Source organism: Diospyros lotus, chromosome 4 (assembly GCF_014633365.1).
Source record: "Diospyros lotus cultivar Yz01 chromosome 4, ASM1463336v1, whole genome shotgun sequence".
Lineage (NCBI taxonomy): Eukaryota > Viridiplantae > Streptophyta > Magnoliopsida > Ericales > Ebenaceae > Diospyros > Diospyros lotus.
In genome coordinates this window covers 7,054,512-7,078,977 of record NC_068341.1, presented here as the reverse complement: position 1 = coordinate 7,078,977, position 24,466 = coordinate 7,054,512, and the positions used below count along the sequence as shown (strand labels likewise).

General features: G+C 39.0%; 1 protein-coding gene across 1 annotated transcript in view; it reads right to left on the bottom strand.

The window, feature by feature from the left end:
• LOC127799555 (uncharacterized) overlaps positions 1-24,089 on the bottom strand; it is a 38,495-nt gene extending 14,406 nt beyond the window's left edge. The window contains exons 1-8 of the mRNA XM_052333685.1: positions 23,653-24,089; positions 22,638-22,832; positions 8,562-8,636; positions 8,295-8,462; positions 7,925-8,088; positions 6,015-6,233; positions 3,704-3,830; positions 1,237-1,425 (exon numbers count right to left, since the gene is read on the bottom strand). Coding sequence (XP_052189645.1) covers positions 1,237-1,425; positions 3,704-3,830; positions 6,015-6,233; positions 7,925-8,088; positions 8,295-8,462; positions 8,562-8,636; positions 22,638-22,832; positions 23,653-23,844 — 1,329 coding nt within the window. The 5' untranslated portion in view covers positions 23,845-24,089. The remainder of the gene's footprint in view (positions 1-1,236; positions 1,426-3,703; positions 3,831-6,014; positions 6,234-7,924; positions 8,089-8,294; positions 8,463-8,561; positions 8,637-22,637; positions 22,833-23,652) is intronic.
• Positions 24,090-24,466: the final 377 nt, after the last annotated feature.

Genomic DNA, 24,466 nt, shown 5'->3' with positions numbered 1-24,466 from the left:
TGAAACTTCACACTTGACCCATTGAGATTGTCTAAATGATCATATGAATAATGTTTATATATTTTTTATTCATTGTCATTGTGTTGTGACATCTTCTTTATAATTTTTAATTTTTAAAGTGGTAAACTTATTAAATTACATATCAAAAACTTTAAATCAAAATTGCAATATAAAAAATTATAACTTTCCTATTTTTAAAAAATGAATTTAGGCTGGGCCCAGTGAGCTCGGCTGACAGGCTGGTGGGCCCAAACCAGGCCAAGCTTTTTTCCCAGGCCAGGACAAGCAAGCCCACAGCCTACCTGACCTGTTTGGCATGCCTATCATAGAGCACAAACGTGTTAGAAAGGGGAGGAGATACTATCCTTTTCCAACTACAATTTGGTTAAATCAAGAATTTGTATTGAACCCTTGTCCCTTTGCCCTACTAATGGATAAACTCGTTAAAAACATCCAAGCAAAGGTGTTAGATTGAAATGATCGGCAAGCTAGAATTCGTGTAGTTGATCCCTATGAGATTAAAGACTTGATATATTGTTGTGAAATCCCTTTGCAGCTAAAAGGGAAGTTTTATTGAATGACTATAAGACCATTTTGTTATATGACTTAAAATGTTGGGTAGTTAACCACCAATTGCAAAATATGAGCACAACTGAAATAAGGACGTTATAGTAAATGTGCACTCATGCAAGAAATGATAAAATTAAAAATGAGATTATTCATAATAAGCTTGAAGTGGCTCCCATGAAATAACTTATGAGACACGATTAAAATGGTTTAAACATGAGAGAAGAAAACTAACAGGCACTTGTGAGGAGAGTGAATGAGATAAAAAAAAGTCAATAGTAAAAAAGGTAGAAGAAGACCAAAGAAAACTTGATGAAAAACCCTTAGACATGCCATGGGATATGATGGTCTAACAAAAGATACAACCATGGTAAGATTATTTGAGAGCTAGAATTCAATTAGCTGACCACACCTAATGGGGTCAGCTATCTAGGAGGCACTTTAATAATGGTAGGAGAAGTTTGCAGAAGTTTGACCTAACATCTATTAGTTAAAACAAAATGTGAAACCAAGAAATGGTTAATTCTTGCATAAAGAAGATCTTGCAATGCATTAAAAGGTAGATGGTTATTACAGCAAATAACAAGATTATCTGAAAGTATGCACTCAAGGCCGGGAAGATCAACAGTGCCTGCCAGCAGTAGTTCATAAAGTGCAGAGAGAACACACCTCTTTAAGAATAGCTCCATCTAAATAAGTCTTTGTATGAACATGAAAGCGTCCATCATTCTTAGCCTCTTGAAGAGAATGGCTTCGCATTGCTTTTGAAAGAGCAATAGCCAATTTCTCATGGCGATGTAATGCATTGGAACCCCCTATCATCACTACGTCCTGCCCTTGGTGAACCATCTTCTTTATCTGAAAAGGAAAAAACAATGCATAGTATAATTGACATCAATGTCTACTAACATTTTTAACTGTCAATTAATTAATGTCAGCAACTATGACGAAGTAATGGCCAGAAGAGTAAAACATAGCGATATCTAAGTTAAATGAACAAGTTAAATCTAGATTTTTTTTTTTTTTGGGGGGGGGGGTGCTAAGAAAAATCATTGAAACAGGTCACCTAGCCAGCAGCATTACAACTCAAGGACCCTCGGGGCTGCAAACCAAGGGTTCTGACAAAATAAGTACAGGAAACACCAGAAATTTAATCCCCCAATACAGAGCAAAAAGAGAAACATTCAACAGAAAATTTCCAACAACACACCCACAATCGCAAAGGAAGCTTAAAGGTTATCAAACAATGAAGAGACACATTACATAAAAGATCTTCAAATAGCCAAGAAACAAGGTGTGGCTAATAAAGACCCAACCTTATAGAACTATGAACTATCTACTTCCATCAACATACCATTGGCTGGGAAAACAGAGTCAAATGAGCATGGATCATAATCCATGTGAGGGAGCTACACTGGATAGCTTTTAAGTCCCAAAAATGAGATGGAAATGACCATTGAAGGTCAATGCCTCTCATCAAGAGGCTATGGCTACAAAAGTAACCACACGACTCTAAAACACTTGGGGCTTAGCAAAGGGGCTGACATGGAGAAGAGTGATTATACCTGCTAGGTACAACTGCCTGCTCAAAGCTGCCATCTTCATCAATGAACTGCTTAGTCAATGAAGCCCATGGTTGGAGTGTGTGAGCTTAGATGATCAGTGCTCTCCAGAATGGGGGTAGAAAAAACATCTTGGAGCTCAATCCCAAGGTCCCATGCCCAAATCATTAGATCAAATCCAAAACTAGAATCCCGAGCACAAAGAGTAAAGTTTGACTAGAGACTTGAGCTCGACAAGCATATATAGAATATGGATGACATCAGAAAAACAAGGAAACAAACCCAAGGCTTAAATGAACCAGAGGGAAATGAATCAGAGGTGAAGCTCACTCCCTAAGCAGAGGCTCAAGGTTGATTAAATCCAGAAGAAACGCTAAGCTCAGAGAGATTCAATAGGGGAACAAACCAGATGGTGATGGGCAAAGACTAGAGAAGATGATCAGGAAGGGGGAGGTTGAGAAGAGAGGTGAAGCTAGGGATGGGGGAGGAGTTTTGAAATCCTATTATTCACATATTGAGCATTTAACTATGATTCTCCCCAAAGGAGTAAGCAAGGACGTCAAATCCAACAAAACATAATCATGAATCCCTAAGTATTTGCCTTAGCACAACTATGATAAATGCCACCAAAAGACTTTGTTGTACATTATACAGCCAATTTAAAATGTAAAAGTTATATAGCCTCATCCTTCTTTGACCAGATTCAATTGGTGATTTAGCTGGATAAGGCAAGCTTGTTACAGTTAAAATTACACTTGTTTACCTCACAGTTAGGAAGAAACCTAGAGCTAGGACTCATTATTAACGTTGTCCTATCATCTCAGGGAAGAGCCCAAACTCTCCCTGTCCTAGAGGCAGTTGTTAAGAATTCTTTAATGCATGAGATTGCAGGATCATCTAACATAAAGTAAATTGAATTTTAGGAGTAGGGTGAGCGTGGCGATCATGACTTCCTCTTTGTTCCTCTGTGAACCAAGTTATTTTGTGAGTTTATAACTGTGAACTAAGTAATAAGCAAGCTCATTCTTAGAGGATAGTTCTCCCAACTCGGAGTTGTATAGCAATAAAGCTCCAGTATGATAACTGGTTAATCATGCATTTCATCAAAGCTCATTCTTAGAAAATAGTCCTCGTCCTCCCAAGTCAGAGTTATAATTCGTATAGCAAGAACCAGGGGTATAATTGGTTACATATGCATTCATCTCTTTTAACCTTAAAGGAAATATGCAAACAGTTAATATTCCAATACTACATTTCTTACCTGAGTTGGTTATTATTTAAACAGGCAATGCTTTCTTTTTTCTTTCTCTAAACAATGATCATTCTAACCTCAAACTATTCAAGATAACAATTAGTTCCCAGAAAGGATTCGCACAAGTGTAGATAGAAATTCCTAACGTGAATTTGTATTCCCCAGTAAGAAATTTATGATAATCACCAAGTGTGACCAGACTACAATACACTAGAATTTGATTAGGGAACACAAGGAAAAGAAAATCACAAGCATATCAACACACTTTTTAATGAGCAAGCAGACATGAAAAAAAAAAATGTAATCCCATAGATTAATTTACCTCAGCTTCAATCGCTTCAATATCTATGCTGTAGTTATGCCCTTTATTCATGATACTGTATCGGTTATGATTTTGGAGGACAATGATTGGTATAAGCAACCTTGTAGTTGTATCAACAATTTCAAACCTGTGTCCAAAAACATCCTATTGAACATTAAAATAGGCACACACAAAAAAAAAAAAGGTTGTTACAAGCACCTGTGCACGTGCGTAGAGAGAAGGGGGAGGAGGGATTCCTTAAACCCAAGAAAAATCTAGATGCAGAAAAAGCTGTTTGAAATAATAAAATGACAGAAAAACCAAGCAAAGTCTTTCTGATGCCACATGAAGTACTAACATAAATATCAAGTGCCACATTTCTTAGTAAACAGAAGATAATGTGACTTTTGATTGATAAAGATTGAATTGTGGAATATTGAAGCTCCTCATTGTAACTATATACTTTTAACCTTTAAAAAAGATCTAACAGAAAGTACAACATGGTTGGATTTGCCTTTGATTCACAAAACAAGTTTGCACATCAAACAAGGGAAAATAAGAAGCATAAGAGGAAACTTCTGATGCCTCCTGACTCATTCCCATATTTTTTAATGATAATCAGGAAACAAGATGGAAAAGTAGATATTTGAACAATATGAAAGGACATGTGATACATTAGTGATATAAAATATGAATCCATAACAGTGATGCCATTGAGAGAATGCACATTCTGTAAAGCTGAGATAATTATATGTTTAAGTTCTTGGCAGTTTATATCCCCTTTAGGAGGCATCCTAGTGGGTCGGGCCGCATCCTTTCACAAAGATACTCAACTATAAGCCTCACTAAATTACCTGCCAAGAAACAGGTTTTTAGTTACTAATGACAAGTGAAAACTAAACTTCTTTCCAATATATCAAAGCATAATCGGTTGTTTATCAAGGTCTATGTCCATGGTTTTCTTTTTCTGGTCCCTATTTTTGGAGTATTGGGGTGGGGTGGGGTGGGGTCATGGAGCTGCTTCCAGAATGACTAGCACCAGTCAGAATTAAAAATCATTGTATGCTACGCTAAGAATCTGCCTGAATAGTTAGACAACTAGTGATAATTAGAGGTTCTATTTTTGAAGCAACTCCTCTGCAAAACAACCCTAACACCTTGTTAAAATTCCCACTCGGAGTAAATTATTTTACAGATTCTTAGGTTGCTTGTTTTCATTTTATAGGGAAGTTATTACTTCTTTTAAGTAGTGCCAGAGTGCCTAGAAAGCTGTACTACAAATGATTGGAAGAATTGAAATTATTTTAAAGGCTCTTAGGTTGATCGTTTCCATTTCATAGGGGAGTTAATACGTTTTAGGTAGTGGTCAAGTGTATATGGTCTTTTGCCTGCTGACTAGCTCCCCCTTTATGTAAAAATTCTACAGATCTTCTAAAATCATCTGTGCATTGATAGGTACTCCCTTTTATATCTTCTACTGCATTGTTTCATTAGTGCTCCAAAATAAAATTTTAAAAATAGAAAATTAAGATAACAACAGAACCAACACACCTGCAATTGGGAGAATATTTTGAGAGGGTAAAAGAAAAACTTTATTGGAAGTACATAGAGAAAACCTTTGTAGAATATGAACTTGTGTGCAGCTAGGTCTCCCAAGAATCATGCAGTTGCATGACAATTTCTTAGCCTAAATTAGCTGCCAGCCCAGTAATTGATAAGTACTGGAATCAGCTAGAAATATAGTTGAATTAATAAAAAGATATTGGAAATTCTAACTTCACCTTAAATTGTGCCACAGAAAAGGAGAAACAGAGCAAGAGATCATGCAGCTAAGTTGAGAAAAGCTTAACCAGACACACAAATATTGATGACTGAATACATTCAAGCCAAGGACTGGAACTTAAAATAGGAGGCCCAAGATCTAAATAGCAACAGGATGATCAATATTTAAGACATTTGTTTCTTTGAACATATGCAGGCAGCTAGACTAAAGGATTTAATATAATGACCATTAACGATTGGAACTGAGATCCTAAAGACTTCATTCAATTGAAATAATCAAAATACCTCGGAAGATAATAATACCACTATTGAGATATGCTTGAAGAGAAGTGCATTAAGATGAATGATGTACTGTATATAGCTCCTGAAGATCAAGTTAATTTCATAACCAAAGATTTGCAAGATCCGTAGGTGCCGTCACCATACAATTTATTCCAAACATAGCCCAGCATTAATGCATGAAACACCAGGTATGGTATGAAAACAAGAATTCATAGAAGAGTAACAAGATGTACACTAAACCACTTGGCCAAAGCATACTGTAAAATACCTAACATCAGGAGCTATGACATGTTCAACCGTAGTTGCAACCAGAGCAGCCACTTCTCCAAAAAAAATATCCTCCATGGAATGATCATTAGGTACAACAAAACCTCTTGGAAAAATAACTTTCCGTAACCTGGGAAGTGTTCTGGAACTAACGCTGCCTTCTTCAGTTTCAATCTTTCCATATGTGCAAGGACCTGCTGAGAGGTCGATTACAGCAAATCTGAACCACAGAAGAAGACATGACGAGGGAAACCAGCTGATTTAATACAACAGTTAGATGAAGTCATGGTTTCATAACTAGAGAAAACATGCTCATCAGAACAAGTTTTCAGATACTAAAGCAAATTGCCTACCAAGTCAACAAGAAGACATAAAACCTTAAATCCTACTATGTGAGGCTGCATGATTCTAGCTCGCCAATTATTTCTATACAAGACCTTATAATTCATGTCATACCTAAGAGTCTTCCATTGAGTTTTTCTAGGTTCTCTATCTCTTTTGCTTAAAAATTTATTCCAGTCCATACCCACTCTTCACATGAGTTTCTATTGGTCTTCTTCTTAGATGACCAAATTATCTTAATAGTGTCTCACATATTTTATTTTCAATAGAATTTTATATTTTCTTGTATAACCACATATCTATTGTATCATTCTCATCTCCATTATGCTCATATTTTGCACATGGTGCTTTGCTACCCCAACATTTTGTGCCATTAAAAAAAATTCCTCATGGCCATCTTATAAAATTTTCTTTTTTAACTATAATGAAATCTTACTTTCGCATAGGAGTTAAAAAATCGAGCAATAGGGATTCAATTATTTAACTGCAAAGATTCTTATAACGAAAACAATGAACATAATTTCTAACATATAATTTCATTATGTTAGGACCCATCCATCAGACCACCCATTAATTAGACCGACAAAAGCCAGAATTCAGCCTTAAGCCACAGAAAAGGGCGAGCTAAGCTAGGAAAATGGAGCCAGTCACAGAATGGGCTGAGCTCGGGCTTGACAAGTCAAGCTCCATTTCTCAGAGTACAACCAGACCTCAGTCATCTTGCCAATTGGCAGGCATAACTATAATAAGGCAAGTTCAAGCCTCTCTACTGTTAGCTCCACCAAAATCAGTTAAAAAGAAGAGACGAGGGAATATAAGAATCTTAGCTTGTTTATGTTGAAGCCTCTCATTTGAACTGTCATGTAGATTTTCAGTCAAAGGAACAGGGAGGTTTTCTTTTCATTTTGTTCAATAGAAAAAGATATGGATAATAAAAACTGATAAAAAAGAGCTGAAGTCAAACACACTCCCCCACTCCACCACCCAGGGAGGGAGAGTGTGTGTGTGTTGGGGGGGAGAGAATAAATGTGTTTACTGCCAACTTCATTCCCCTAAGTAAGAAAAAACTTAAGTTCAAAAATCAGAACCAAGACAACAGAAATAAAGAAAAACAAAAGGCATAAAAACCTAAAAACCTCTATAATTCAACTGACAGTGATATTTGAAAAGAAGAGGCAGATAGGCCATAGCTTTTCCAATTCTGCCTTTTGGATTCTAACATCAAGATATCCACAAAATGCACATATAACTAGACAATCAGGGTAAAAGAATAACTTTCCCTAACAGTGTATGTTTGTGCATGTATACACACAAATTTTTACCCTATTGCCCCTCATCTTAAAGACCCTTTAGAATGCTTTGCAAAAAATACACACAAAAAAAAAAAGAAGAAAAAGATAAGTTGGAATTAGCACTATCACCAATAAAGAAATTCTTGGAGAGAGAACAAACATGATCAAGGAGAAAAAAAAAAGGGTTACGATTATCAAGGGAGAAACTAAATTATACCATTAGAAAGTTGATATTAAGGTGTAATGTATGTGACAAATTAGCATATACCACCTATACCTTCCAGAGCTCAGCCAAACCTGAGAGGCACCCCCTCCACTATAACGATAACGATAAACATAATCTCCCTCCTGTTTCTTCATCTCTTCCTCAGTTAGCTCAGGAAGTTTTCCATATGTTAGACTATCAAGATCAATATCCTTCTTCCTAGGGTCCATCCTGACCTGTGTGAAGTAGAACCAGGGATTGAAAAGAGGTTAAAAAGATAAACCCATGCCCACATCTCTTTATGATTGTGCGGTAAACTTTTATGAGGGTGGGAAAATCTGTCTACAGTTCCAGATAAATATTGAACAGATATTTGGCATTAACTGAGTCTTCTTAAGCACGAGGCAAAGCATACATATGAACTGTGAAAATGGTAAAGTACCTTGTCAAAATTGATAATAAATATTGCACTTGGAACAGGTCTGTCTGTCTCTTCTGTAGAATATCTCCCACTTTCCATGTCAAATATGTAGGAATAAAGATTCTGGAACACTGGCTCTACGGCTGTTGCATCCACATCAAAAGCAGGGACCTCTCTCCCAAAATCGACCTACAAGATCCAAAATATATGAGAACTTTATTGTCTCATAAAATATAGACTGTGCAGTGGTTGAGAAGAAAAATAAATAAATAAATAAATCATTATCACCTCTCTAGCAGTTCCGGCAGGAACCATTGCTTCCCTGAGTGCCTTCTCAAGTTCTATCAGTTCTGGTTGCCCAGCCTGAGAACGTATATACAGTTAAAGTGTAAAGCATTTGCACCAAAAAGAAAAAAAGAAGTAATGACCTTTCAGAAAAGCCAGTCTTTATTGTGCTGAAGACAAAATTATGGTTCACTGCATCCATGAAGGCAAAAAATTACATAAGTTTAGATTTTTCTTTTTTCTTTTTTTCCCCTTTTCTTTGGTTGTTAGGGGAGAGGTTAGGGTAGCAGCACTTGTTTAATACTAAAGTTCTGAAAAGCAATTGCGTATACGGTTTGATTTACTTTTTTTTTTTTTACCCTGTAGCCAACCAAAACATTTTTTCCAAGTTCAATCCTTAATTTTACTTTTTCATTCATTTTTTTTAACTCTGTAGCCAATCAAACTATAGCAGCGAGCATCCTGATGTCCAACCACAATCAGCTCTAAAGCAACATTAAGGCCTCTATACTTCACTTTCAGTAATGTCTTAAATAGTAGACTGGATAGGTAGGTCAGTAGAACTCATGGACCCATTCTGAAAATTGTTAGTTAACCCCTAAAAGCATTAGAACAAAAACTTATCTTTCTTCAAACAAGAAAAACTGCTTATCCATTCACATTCAACAGAACCGACAGCTACAGTATGGTATACAAAAGTTAACCCCCTCTCTCATTCAGCTCACTCTACAACCTTCACACATCAGTCCATCTACTCACTTTATATTCATACATGTAGCTATAAGAACTATCTCCTAGTGAACTGTGATTTATGTGATTTTTTGTTTGCTAGTAGTTTAGTTGGCCAAAAATCCCCTAAGAACTGTGATTTATGTGAAATTTGGTCTCCCAGTTTGTTAGGATTGGGAGCTCTTAGAAACTCAATTCAATAATCTTAGTTTGCCAATTTCTCAACACTCCTCACCCGAGAAACACCCACAACAGAAAATGTAAACTGCAAATGCAAGAACAGTAAAAGAGATTAAGCAAGAAACAATCAAACCAAACAGCAGGCACAATAAGTTATCCTGGTTCGAACTGATCAAAGATCAGTCCTACATCCAGCCTCCAATCCCGAGAGCAAATTCCACTAGAAACCGTTAAAACAGATTACAAGAAACCCTCAACTCTCTTTCACACAAGTACACTGCCCCCACAAGAGATTACAAAAACTCTCTCTCTCTCAAAGCCTTTTCTCCCTCTCGGCAATCTCACTTGTATTCAGAGACAGAAATTGATGAATGATTGTTATATGCGACTGCCTAGCCCTCGCCTCCTATTTATAACCCATAGGGGTGTTAATTACAAAACTGGTTATTTTATATACTCAATGACTAAAATAACCCTTATAATATAACATCTAAGTTAACTAATCTAACTTAGAAAAAATCCAGCCACACTCATTCTTCTAACAGGTTCTGTCATCTTCATCTTCTAGACAGAATTCTCCATGCAAAAACCCAACACAGTTGTTTACCTCATTCAGTTTAAAGACTAAATTTATTTAAGAGACTACACAAAAACAATACAATTGAATGAAAAATACATCCATATGCATTACAACTATTCATATATTTGTACAAGCATAAATATACATAAATACTGCACATATAATCCAAGTGCTTTCTACAGTTGAGAGCGAAAGATTTTGATTTCCTTCGAACAGTCAACTTTATGATTTTTTTTTCAATATCTTGATTCTTTTCTTTAGTTTTCTTGAACTTTCATCAAAATTCCTTACACAGATTTTCTTTCTTATCCTTTTAGAATGATAACTTTCTTTAGAGCTCTTATTTTAATGCCTCATAAAACAGAACCATGGAACCGAAGCTATACATTTTGCTTTCATATTTGCATCTTTCTATGATTTTCCTATGAAGAGTTGGTAAAATTTATGCTTTCCATCATTTGGAACTGTGAGTTCAATGTTATTTGAAGTTTAGCTTAAATACATACAATTATGTGCATCTATTAGATATATAAGCATATGCGTTATCAATGTATGAGTCTACGCTACTAGAAAGCAAATTATTTTGGTACAGGAAACAAGAAAAAGAACATGTGACACACATGTTCTAAACTGCAGTATGATAGTGATGGATTTCTTTATTCTTCTATAAGAAGGGATAGAGTCAGATTTGCATAAGTTGCATTTAAACCATTTGGATGTAAGATGCTTTTTAGTACAATTTCCCTTTAACAATATACATCAGATATAAACAGGGTATTTTTTATGTATTGAAAGCCAAAACTTTATTCTAGATTTTTGTTCATCAAATTTAATTTTTCCCTTTTTAGAAAACTTTTAAGGAAAGGAATATAAATAGAACTTTGGGATCACCTTGGTTTCCCAAATTATCTATTTACGGAGTGCATGTGCTAGGGTATTAGCATTTTATAGTAACTGTTGTGTTTGATTTGGTTAATATTTGAGCGTTTTGGTTAATTTCAGGTATGAAGTTGCAATGGATTATACTAAAGTGGCTAAGGTTTCAATCACATATACATGAATTGGATGTATTTTTACAATGCCAACCATTTTTTCTCCTATGGCATTATAATATTAATAAAAACCTAAGAAGCATAGACTAACGCACATGTGAACACATCAAAACGACAGTCACAACATAACAGAATAGAGACATGAGGAAAATATCTTTTATATGTCATGTGTTCACATTTATTCAAAGACAATGAAGAAAATGCAAGATAGTGGTAATTTAATTCAAAAACTATGTTTTTCATAGCTTAAATGCCAAAATGTCAATCCCCAGTTACAAAGTATGGTCTATAAATCCATAAATTTAATATAACATCACAATGCATAGACAAATCAGAAAGTGATTCCATGAGTGTTTTGAGTTTGTATAGCCGTCCAACATGGACATGTAACCTTTTTGGAAGGGTTAGTGAATCTTAGCTAAAGATTCTTGATGGGTTTGCACATGAAGGATTACTTTATACACTTCTCAGTTATTTTAATCTAATAATGAGGTCATTAACACCTTGAATGTCAAAAAATATTGATGGGTTGCTGTTAGGCCCCCGGTTTTGCATACTTACTCTAGGCGTCACAAGCAGCTGAGGGGAGTTGGAAGTACAGCTGGAGGAAGCTTCGACCAGCATGTGCGCGAGGGATAGGATAGATATTTGGCTGGTTTGTGTAACAAACCAGCAGACACGCCTGCATAACCAAATACGGTTATGCAGGAGAGAGAGGGGAATAACAGCATATAAAAGGGGTAGGAAGAGAGGTAGAGGGGGTGAAGAATTTGGAGTAATTGTAGGAGAGTTCTGGGCCTCTCGAACGCCCAGTTGCTGCTGTATTTACTTTTATTTTCTGTAATTCCAATTCTGAAATACAATTCAATCCATTTCATCCATTGGAGATCCTTCCCATCGGTTGGATTCCATCATTTTGGTATCAGAGCATCTTCGATCATCATGGTAAACTTAACCGAGAGAGTGGGGGACCTGGAGGGGAAGGTTGACACGATGAGGGGAGAGATTCAAACCATAAATCGGAACGTAGCCGAGATGCTGGAGCAGTTCGCTATCATGCGCACAAGGTGGGACGAACAGGAACGGGAGCGGAAGGCTAAGGCTCATGGGAACGACTGGCCACCGGATTTGACCCCAGATTCCGAAATGACACCAGGGGGGTATGAGTCACAGAATGGAAGGAAGCATGAACGCTGCATGGCGACCGGAGGGGAGAGGTAAGCGGCTGGAAATGCCTACCTTCGAAGGAGACAATCCAGACGACTGGATTTTCAGGGCGGAAAGATACTTCACGGTCAACCAGCTGTCAGAGGACGAGAAGATCGAGTCAGCCGCATTGTGCTTCGAGGCAGGGGCCCTCGCTTGGTTCCAGTGGGAGTCTAGGCGCAGGGGGATCCGCAGCTGGGAAGGGCTCAAGTAAGGAATTCTTAACCGATTCCGCCCAACTCAAGAAGGGTCGCTGGAAGAGAGGTTCCTAGCTCTGCGACAAGAAGGTACGGTTAAAGAGTATAGGCTGATGTTTGAGACGTTGGCGGTACCTGTGTCGGACGTCTCTGAGGCGTTTTTGGATGGACATTTCATCAACGGTCTTAAGCCTGAAATTAAGGCTGAGATCAGGGTACTTCAACCCAGGGGGTTGGATCGGGTCATGCTAATGGCGCAATGTATTGAGGATAAAAATGCAGCCATCCTAACCTGCAGTAGGGGGTTCGGACCAGCGGGAAGTAAATTTCCCACCTACTCTACTTCCAACACGGTTAGAATCTCTCCCACTCAATCCAGAAGCCCGACTCCTTATTCGAGAGTCTCGAATCAGGCGAGCAGTAAGCTACCAGTGGCCGAGAGTGGTAGTAGTGCTTCCTTTAAACGACTCAGCGAGGCTGAGTGGAAAGCCAAGAGGGAGAAGGGATTGTGTTTCCGTTGTGATGAGAAGTACTCGATTGGTCACAGATGCAAGAACAAGGAACTGCACGTTATGATGATTTATGATGAAGAGAAAGAGAGGGAAGGATCTGAACGGGGAACCACAGAAGTGAGGGAAGAAGAGGAAGGAGAGGATGTATGCCAAGGCAGCGAAATCATTGAACTCTCCATGAATTCGGTGGTTGGATTAACAACACCGTAGACCATGAAGCTACAAGGTGTTATAGAAGGGCAACCAGTGGTAGTTCTGATTGACGGGGGGGCGACGCACAACTTCATAGCGACAGAGTTGGTTCAACAATTGGGGTTGCCGCGAACAGAAACGACTGGTTATGGTGTTATCATGGGAACCGGGATGGCAGTACAAGGGACCGGTATTTGCAAGGGGGTAAAGTTGCATCTACAAAACTTGCAAATAGTGGAAGATTTTCTACCTCTGGAGCTGGGTAGCTCAGATGTAATTCTTGGGATGAAGTGGTTGGCTGCAGTGGGAAAGATGAGAGTGGATTGGAAAGCCTTGACTATGAAGTTCCAGGTGGGGGGATTGGCCGTGACCTTGCAGGGAGATCCTAGCTTGAGCAAAAGCTTGGTATCCCTGAAAGCGATGATGAAGGCTTTCAAGGAGAATGGAGAAGGAATGTTGCTTGAGTTGGGAACAATGGCAGCTGATTACAGTGACAGTACGGTCGAGGTCCCACCGTTCCTTAAGAAGGTGTTAGCTGAGTTTGAGGAGGTATTCTCAGCACCTGAAGGGCTGCCTCCTTCCCGAAAGAAGGATCATGCCATCAACCTGCTACCAGGCATTATTCCGGTTAGTGTGCGACCCTATCGTTACCCTTATCTACAGAAAAACGAGATTGAGAAGATGGTAGGAGAGATGCTAGCAGCAGGGATCATACAACCCAGTTCCAGCCCTTTTTCTAGTCCGGTTCTGCTGGTCAAGAAGAAGGATGGAGGGTGGCGGTTCTGTGTGGATTATCGGGCATTGAATAAGGTGACAGTGGCCGACAAATTTCCAATTCCAGTGATTGAAGAGTTGCTGGATGAGCTTCATGGGGCCAAAGTCTTCTCCAAACTCGACCTTAAGTCTGAGTATCACCAAATTCGCGTCAAGGCTGGGGATATTCCAAAGACAGCATTTCGGACACATGAAGGCCATTATGAATTCCTCGTAATGCCTTTTGGATTGACTAACGCGCCAGCCACGTTTCAGTCACTGATGAATGATATCTTCAGAGAACAGATGAGGCGTTTCGTGCTAGTTTTCTTTGATGACATCTTGGTTTTTAGCAAAGATTTTGAACAGCATGCACAACACTTGTGCTCGGTTCTGGAGGTATTGGTAGCTAACCATTTGTTCGCGAATAAGAAGAAGTGTTCATTCGAACAACTGGAAATTGAGTACCTGGGTCATATTATATCGCAAGAAGGAGTCTCGACTGATTATAGCAAGGTAAAAGCCATGTTGGAGTGGCCCTCCCCTACCACATTGAAGGAGTTGCGAGGTTTTCTTGGTCTCACCGGATACTACAGGCGTTTTGTTAAAGATTATGGCAAGATAGCATGGCCACTCACGGACAGACTTAGGAAGGGTAATTTCTTTTGGGATGAGGCTGCTGAGCAAGCCTTCCAACAGCTCAAAGCTGCCATGGTGTCACTGCCGGTGTTAGCTTTGCCGAATTTTGACAAGCCATTTGAGGTGGAGACGGATGCTTCTGGACATGGCATGGGGGCAGTATTAATGCAGGACCATCAACCTATTGCATACTTCAGTCAGGCATTTAATCAGCTAGGAAGGAGGAAATCAGTGTATGAGAGGGAACTTATGGCTATCGTATTTGCGGTGCAAAAGTGGAGACACTACCTTTTGGGACAGAAATTTGTGGTCAGGACAGATCAAAAAAGTCTCAAGTTCTTGATGGAACAAAGATTGGTGAGTCCAGAACATCAGAAGTGGATGGTTAAGTTAATGGGGTTTCAGTTTGAAATCCAATATAGACCTGGGTTAGAGAATAAAGCAGCTGATGGGTTGTCCCGCATCAGCCACTCTGCTGCCCTCCTCGCTTTAACCGTTCCTCAGATTCTCCAACTAGATCAGCTAGCTAAGGAGATAGCTGACAATGAAGGGCTGCAAAAGGTGGTCAAGGATCTCCAGCGGGATCCTACTTCCAGACCCCATTTTCAGTTGGTGGATGGTTTTCTCTTCTACAAGGGGAGGCTATATCTACCGAAGGGTTCTTCTCTCATCCCATTGCTCTTACATGAGGGTCATGATGGGAATGTTGGGGGGCACTCGGGATTCTTGAAGACTTACAAGAGGATTGCGGCAAGTGTATATTGGCTGGGAATGAAGAGGGACATTCACAGGTATGTAAGCCACTGTGCGATTTGCCAGCAAAACAAAGTTCTGGCACTCAAGCCAGGAGGGCTTTTGCAACCCCTTCCGATCCCAAATCAAATTTGGGAAGACCTTGCAATGGACTTTATCGAAGGCTTACCCAGGTCAGGAAAAATAGATTCGATTTTAGTGGTGGTTGATAGACTCAGCAAGTATGGCCATTTTGTGAGGCTGAAACACCCTTATTCTGCTGGAGAAGTGGCAGGAGTCTTCATCAAGGAGATTGTAAGGCTTCATGGTCTACCACGGTCCATTGTATCTGATCGGGATAAGATCTTCATGAGCAAATTCTGGGAGGAACTGTTTCGTCTCCAAGGCACCAGGCTCCTACGCAGCACAGCTTACCATCCACAAACGGATGGTTAAACGGAGGTGCTGAATAGGACATTGGAGACATACCTTCGTTGCTTTGCTTCTTCCAAGCCTAAATCTTGGTTTGTGTGGCTACCGTGGACGGAATTGTGATACAATACTTCATACCACACAGCCTCTAGAACTACACCTTTCCAGGCCGTCTATGGGCGTGAACCGCCAGCAATACTTAAAGTTGAAAGGGGCTCCACACCGGTTTCAGTAGTGGAACAACAGCTTGTCAAGAGAGCCCACATTCTGGAGGAACTGAAGGCACAGCTACAAAGAGCTCAAGCTATCATGAAGAAGGGGGCTGATATGAAGAGAAGAGCAATGAAGTTTGAAGTAGGGGACTTAGTTTACCTAAAACTAATTCCCTATCGTCGAAAGTCATTGGCTAGTCGTACTAATGAGAAATTGGCTCCTAGATTTTATGGTCCGTTTGAGGTGGAGAGGGAGGTTGGACCTGTGGCTTACAGGTTAAAGTTACCTTCATCTTGCAGCATTCACCCAGTATTCCATGTATCCCAGCTGCGAGAAGCCAAGGGGGCATTGCAAGCCGCGGTGGATATTCCCAATCAGTTAAGTGCAGAGCTAGAGATGCTGGTTGAACCGGAGGCAGTGTTGGGAGTCAGACCAGGCAAAGGAAATAATGTGGGAGGTTTTGACGTTCTGCTGCAATGGAAGGGGTTACCACCATTGGACGCCACTTGGGAGCCTTTCAACCTCATTCAACAGCAGTTTCCTGGTTTTCACCTTGAGGACAAGGTGAAAGTTGGGGGAGGGAGTGATGTTAGACCCCCGGTTTTGCATACTTACTCTAGGCGTCACAAGCAGCTGAGGGGAGTTGGAAGTACAGCTGGAGGAAGCTTCGACCAGCATGTGCGCGAGGGATAGGATAGATATTTGGCTAGTTTGTGTAACAAACCAGCAGACACGCCTGCATAACCAAATACGGTTATGCAGGAGAGAGAGGGGAATAACAGCATATAAAAGGGGTAGGAAGAGAGGTAGAGGGGGTGAAGAATTTGGAGTAATTGTAGGAGAGTTCTGGGCCTCTCGAACGCCCAGTTGTTGCTGTACTTACTTTTATTTTCTGTAATCCCAATTCTGAAATACAATTCAATCCATTTCATCCATTGGAGATCCTTCCCATCGGTTGGATTCCATCAGTTGCATACAATATGATTTGGACATTTTTCATATTTAGGTTTAGATAATTTCTTAATTTTATATTACAATTATGATATATTTATGGCTAAATTCCCTTTTTATTTAGATTAGTCCAATTGTAAACTAGTAACCCTTACCCAATGCTGTTTCTGCTTCACCTAACTATTTAAATGTTAGAACATTAGTTTTTGTTAAAAACTGTAATGAACAGCAAGACACGGCTTGGATGATGTAATCCTGGAAGAAAAACTGTACTTCCGTATATCATTGAATACTCCATGAGGAGTTTAAATAAATAAAGGTTCCTAAAATCTAGGAATTTAAAATACAACAAAGCTATTTAAAATACAAGTATAACAACAGATTTAAAATATAACCAATCTCCTAAATTTTAGAGATAGATAAGATCATATCTCCTCCTAGAATCTAGGGAAGCTGGAACTTTATCTTAATCATAAATCGGGGCATTATCTTGACCATGATATCACCATATTTCAACACTCCCCCCCCAAACTGGATATCTACCATTCCAAACTTGCATATTAGATCCTCAAACCTCTTAGCTGCCAGACCTTTTGTGAATACATCGGCTACCTGTTCCTTAAATGAAACATGAGGAATATGGATTAGTCCTGCATCCAATTTTTCTTTTATAAAGTGTCGATCTATCTCAATGTGTTTTGTCCTGTCATGCTGAACCGGACTGTGTGCAATACTTATAGCAGATTTGTTATCACAAGATAACCCAATTGCTCCCTGAACTTTTTATCTTCAAATCTTCTAGGATAATCTTTAGCCATAGCAACTCACATATTCCAAGGGCCATAGCCCTAAATTCTGATTTTGCGCTTGATCTAGCCACTATACTCTGTTTCTTACTCCTCCAAGACACTAGATTCCCACCTAGGAATACACAATACCCTGTGGTTGATCTTCTATCAGTGATAGATCCTGCATAATCAGCATTAGTAAAGCTTTTAACATCTAATTCCCTTCCTCTTCTGAACAATAGACCCCTACCTAGATTAGTCTTCAGATAGCCAAGTATCTTCCTTACAGCTTGCATGTGCTCATCAGTTGGGTTATGCATGAATTAGCTCACAAGACTAACAACAAAGGTAATATCAGGTCTAGCTAGTATGAGAAAGGTATATCAACCGGCCCACTAACCTTTGATATCTCCCTTTGTCAATTGGTTGACTATTAGGATTCTGCCATAGTTTTCCATTAGGTTCCATCAGGACACTAAAACCCTTGCCTCCAGTAAGCCATGTTTCAGCAAGTAGATCCAAAATATATTTAATTTGAGATAGGAAGATACCATCCTTAGAGTAGGCCACTTCAATGCCCAAGAAATATCAAAGGATACCAAGATCCTTGATTTCAAACTCTTGGGCTAGATTCCTTTTTAGCAGCATTTGTTCCTCCTCATCATTTCCAGTCACGATTATGTCATCCACATATACTAGCAAGGCTGTAATTTTTTCTTCCCTTGAGTGCTTCATGAAAAGTGTATGATCACCCCAGCTTTGACTGTATCCCATAGTCTTCATGGCTTTAGAGAACCAGCCAAACCAGGCCCTTGGGGACTGTTTGAGCCCATAGAGGGCTTTCTTGAGCCTGTATACTTTTCCTTTTTCTTTTCCTTGAAATCTCAGAGGCAACTCCATGAAAACTTCCTCTCCTAGGTCTCCATGCAAAAAGGCATTCTTAACATCAAACTGTTGCAGTGTCCATCCAAAAAATGCTACCAAAGAAATTAGAATTCTCCCACTAGCCTTGTACCTTTCTAATGTTCCATCAGCCTTATATTTTACATTGAATACCCATTTGCAGCCTACTGGCAAAACCCCTCTTGGCCGTGACACAATTTCCCAAGTCTGATTTTTCTTGAAGGCTCTCATCTCTTCCATCATGGCTTACTCCCAATTTTGATCTCTTAGGGCCTCTTCTACTAAATCAGGAATGACAATTGAATCCAAAGATGCTAGGAATCCTTTGTGTTTTTGGGACAGCCGGTGGTAGGATAAGAAATTAGTTAAGGGATGTTGGGTACAGCTTCTGACTCCCTTCCTAACAGCAATAGGAAGATCTAAATCATCATAACTTGAGTTAGAAGGATTAGAACAATCTAAAGAAGAAAGCTAGGAGTCATTTTCTGGGATAGAGGATTGTATAAATTCCTTACCTTGACTAGGATCAAATGGTGGCACTTGCTGTGGATCCAGAATAGACTGTCTTCTTTTGAAAACATAGGGAGATCCCTTGAAACGACCTGGAGCCTGCTGGTTGGACTGCAAGTTGTGAGATTCAGGATCAATCTGCTCACTGTTGTTGTTTGGCTAAGATGAGAGGGGCTTAGAATTGACTGGAGGACAAGAAGAGAGCTGAGAGTTAGGGAGTTGTGCTTCAGTCAGTTGAAAAATATCTCCAGCCACCTGGTCACCATCCAAATGCTCTCCCGGCAACCAGTCTGAGGTGAAGAAAAAAAAGGTTGGGATTCAACAAATGTAACATCCTTGGAAATGTAAAATTTCTTTGTAGTTAGATGGTAGCATTTGTACCCCTTTTGGGTAGGAGAATAGCTTAGGAAAACACATTTTAGGGCCCTAGGATCAAGTTTGTCTCTATTTTGCTTGGGAATATGAGCAAAAGAAACACACCCAAAGACCTTTAATGGAAGAGGAGAATGCAGAGTTAGATCTGGGTAAGAGTAGATAGGAGTTGAAATGGGGTTTGATGGGATTTTTTAGGGTACTCAGTTTATCAAGTAGGTTGTTGTAAGAATAGCTTCCCCCTAGAAATTCTTAGCCACATTATGATGATGTAGGAGACTTCTAGCAACATTAAGAAGGTGTCTCATCTTTCGTTCCACCACTCCATTTTGTTGCGGAGTGTGGACACAAGAAAACTCATGAACTATCCCTTCTTGTTGAAAGAATTGGTGCAAATGATTATTAACATAATCCTTTGCATTATCAGTTCAGAATTTCTAAATAGAGCAACTGAATTGAGTGGAAATTAACTTACAGGAATATGGCAAAATGGTGTTAACTGCAGCCTTATCTTTCAATAAGAAAACCCAAGTCATTCAAGTACAATCATCAATAAATGAAATAAACCATCGGGCCCCCGAACAATTTGGTGTTTTAGAGGGTCCTCAAAGATCGGAATGAACCAAAGAGAAAGGTTTAGATGACTTCTTATTACTAGGTGGATAGGACACTTGGTGATACTTGGAAATAACACATACATCACACTGAAATTCACTAAGGTCTAGGGACTGAAACAGGGAAGGAAACATGGCTTTTAGAAGAGGAAACGAAGGGTGGTCAAGCCTGTAATGTTGTAGCCAAACATGTGCAGTGGGATTAGATGTAGCTGAGAGAATCCAACAGCCTTAAAAGATCAATTTCCAGCTAAAGGATAGCCTCCCCTTTTCTCCAAAAAATACAGCCCATGTTGTTCCCTAGCTACACCAATCATCTTCCCGGTCCTCAAGGCTTGAAATTCACATACATTAGGAGATAAATTAACATGGCAGTTTAGATCATTAGTAAGCCGATGAACAGACACAAGATTAGTGGATAGGTTTGGCACATGTAGGACCTTTTGAAGGGTAATATTTGGGCTAGGGATAATTGTTCCTTGACCTTTAATGGAAACTGAAGTTCCATTAGCAATGGTAATCTGTTTAGAGGTTACAATAGGCTCATAAGTGTCAAAAACCAATGGATCAAGGGTCATATGGTCAGTGGCTCCTGAATCTAGGATCCAAATGTCATTGTTATCAGTTTTAGAGGCATTAAAAGAGACTAAATGTAAGCAATTACCTTGTTGGGCAAAAACACAGTTTTCATCATTGATGGTCTTAAGGAAAGCCTTAAGTTTGTTAATCTCTTCACCATCAAGTTGAGCAAGATCAGTACCAGGGGCTGATTCTACCTTACTAGCTGTCTCTCCTTCCTCGTGCTCCTTGGCTGATATGTAGGCCTGCCTTTGTGTTGCCATATTTTTAAAACCTTCCATCTTCTTTAACACAACCTCCTTACCATGAAGTTTGAAGCAATGATCCTGGGTATGCCTAGGCTTGTTGTAGAAACTACACCAAAGCCCTTCGCGATTTTTGGCCTCTGTTTTTCCCATTCTGAACCGTGCCCCATCCTTTTTTGCAGTGACCACGGCTGATCCTTCTGTTCCACTATCACTAAGCATGACTCCCCTTTGGTTTTCTTCACTCCTCACCATAGCGAGTAGCTTCTCCCTACCAAAAATCTGAATCCTTACTTAATCAAACTCAGCATTCAATCCAGCTAGAAATTCCACAATCCTATCTCTTTCAATAATCCGGCTAAGAGTGGCGGCATCAATATTGCATATCATCTTGATCTCTTGATATTGATCTAGCTCCAACCAAAGCCCATTCATCTTGTTAAAATACTCGATAACAGTTAGAGATGCTTGTCGAGTACTATTAATCTTTGTTTTGATATCAAAGATTACCGAAGCATCATGTACCTTGGAATAGGTCTGCCTAATGGTGTCCCAAATGGCCTTAGCAAAATCTAAAAACATATAGTTCTTACTAACCTCAGGTTGCATGGCATTCCACAACCATGACATGATGAGGGAGTCCTCGATATCCCATGTCGGAAAAGCTGGATCAGTAGTCTTTGGAGGTGAATCAGTGAGGTGTCCTAGCTTCCCTCGTCCTTTGAGGAAGGTTCGAACAAGCTGTGCCCATTGGAGGTAATTTTTACCATCCAATCTGTAGGAAACATGCATTCCAGGCAGTTCTCCACTGTTGGATCTGGAGCTGGTGTCGGCACTTCCATTTGTTCCGATAATCAAATCTGGTTTTGACTCACCAGTGGTTAGGCAGGGATTAACCTTTGAAATTTCTAACATCCTTAGTAATGAAGAAACCAAGAGAAGGCAATAAAAGCCTAGGAGAGGAAACAAAGAACAAGAGGAGTGCAATGAAGGTATGGTCAGGATCTAAGAGCAAAATGAAGGCTTTGATACCATGTTAAAAACTATAATGAACAGCAAGACACGCTTGGATGATGCAATCCAGAAAGAAAAACTGTACTTTCGTATATCATTGAATACTCCATGAGGAGTTTAAATAAACAAAGGTTCCTAAAATCTAGGAATTTAAAATACAACAAAGCTATTTAAAATACAAGTATAACAACAAATTTAAGATAGAACCAATCTCCTAAATTTTAGAGATAGATAAGATCCTATCTCCTCCTAGAAATAAGATCTTATCTCCTCCTAGAATCTAGGGAAGTTGGAGCTTTATCTTAATCATAAATCAGGGCATTATCTCGACCATGATATCACCATATTTCAACAGTTTTGATGAACTTGCAAGAGGTTGTACCATTTAACTTTTACCCACAAACAACAATTCTATTACTATGAAAATTTTAAATTGAAAGGGGCATAGTAGTGAAATCATGACCAACATCACTACAAATAATTAGTATCCTAAGTTGCAAACTAGTATATTACTCTAGCAATAAATTTTTCTTGAGTTATAACTGTGAAAAGCTCAATTCCACTACAAATAACTTCACATGAAATAATAAAAAATGGTGCAGAAGCCCAAAGATGAAAGTTTTAAGTTTCCAAATTGTCCACCATGGGGATGAAATACTTAAAAATCATAATCTAGAAGAACTTACAGGAAATACATTGTAGACTATGTGATGCTCAACATCAAGGGGCTGGCCTGTCTCTAGGCATGATGGCCTGTGAGAAGGGAAGCTGACTCTTAGAAACTCTTCCAACTTGTGTGCATCAATAGTATATCTATAGCCACCATCACCACTGAAACCAATCAGGACAACATTTACTTCGAGTGGTACCTGAAAAGGAACCTGCACGACACTAATAATATATGACCACTGGAACTGAACTCCCAAAATTTTATGGCTTAAACATGAATGTCAAACACGAGATATAGATCACAATACTTAAGAATGTGAAAATAAATGCAAAATTTTCACTTTTCATGTCACAAACACATGCCTCCAAAGGCCTTATAATTTGCTTAAAAGATTCACTTCTCCTCCTAAATCCTAATCACATAATAAGCAGTAAAATGAGAAAACATTTTATATCATATGTTCAAAATGCAAAATTTATAAAAAACAAAAAATATAATGTAGCATAGATAACCATTTGGAACCACAGTTCCATGATCAAAACGCAGGCAACCGAATGCATTTGCATGAGCTCAAGCCCAAGAGAAGATACATTTTGGACCTCAATGCGCAAGAGATGATCATCATATAAAGAAATTCCAGAGCAAAATTCCTTTTATGCTTCAAATCCCACATCCAGCAGTCCTAGCAGCTAAAATGGCATCAATTATGAAACCCCAAAAGAAGGAGATATTTGGCTTTTTCTGTTGAAATTGTATGGGAAAAAAGTCACAAGATGAACAAATTCATCGCCAAAGAAATTGCAGCGCAAAAAATAAGTGAGAGTCAAATTCCAGGAAGATTCATGGCTAAAGCTACAAGTGTCAAGAGTTTATTACATGATCCGTTCAGCCAGCAATTATCGGTTCCAGTGAACATAAATCAGAGTAATTACAGTAACAACTCCCACATAAATCAACCTACCAAACAGCGAAAGTTGAAGACAACCGGAAGACGATAGAAAAGCAATCCATAGTCGACACTGGAATAATACCTCGGCGCGGGAATGAAGCATGCTACGGACGTCGGATCGGACACTATCTTTGACGTCTTGAAAGGCTCCGTGATGCCACTGAGGATGCCCCGGGTCTCTCCGAAAGGCTTGAGGTGCAGACTCCGATTGCTGTTGAAGCACGCTCAATGTGAAGTACAGCAACAAAAAAACTAGGCTCGAAACTGATCTCATGTTTCCAGCTCAGTGAATTCTCTATCTGCACATATATATATATATATATATAGCGACGCCTGTGAGATGTAAGTTGAGGAGTGTCTCTATTGATCAGAATCAGAAGAATCCGCCATGATTGTTCGGATTGTGCAGCTTTCGATCGATTCCCCTCGCCCGGCGGGGTAGTGTCTGTGGATTTAAATGCCTCAGGCCTTCGTCGGGTCGAGGCTTGAAATGCGTTTTAGCATAAAACCTAGAAATCGCCCGCTACTGGTTACTCGAGTAATTTGCCGGGATTTTTTTTTTTTTATTTTCCTTTAATATTTCAACAACTCATGCATTGTGATTTTCCCTTGTCTATTCTTTTTATTTTTATTTTTATTTTTATTTTTATTTTTACTGATTCAATCATTTTTCTTCCCTCATAGCAAAAAATATATATGCAGACTCAACATATAGATAATGCAATCGGGTGCAAAATCGACTGCTTTTGTATTTTACAACTATAATATATTAAAACTATATATTCATATTGTTATTAAATAACATTCGTACATCATAAGGTTATAATGACTAATAATTATAATAATATTAATGTATTATTAGAGTTATAAAATTAAAATAAAAACACTTGTAACAT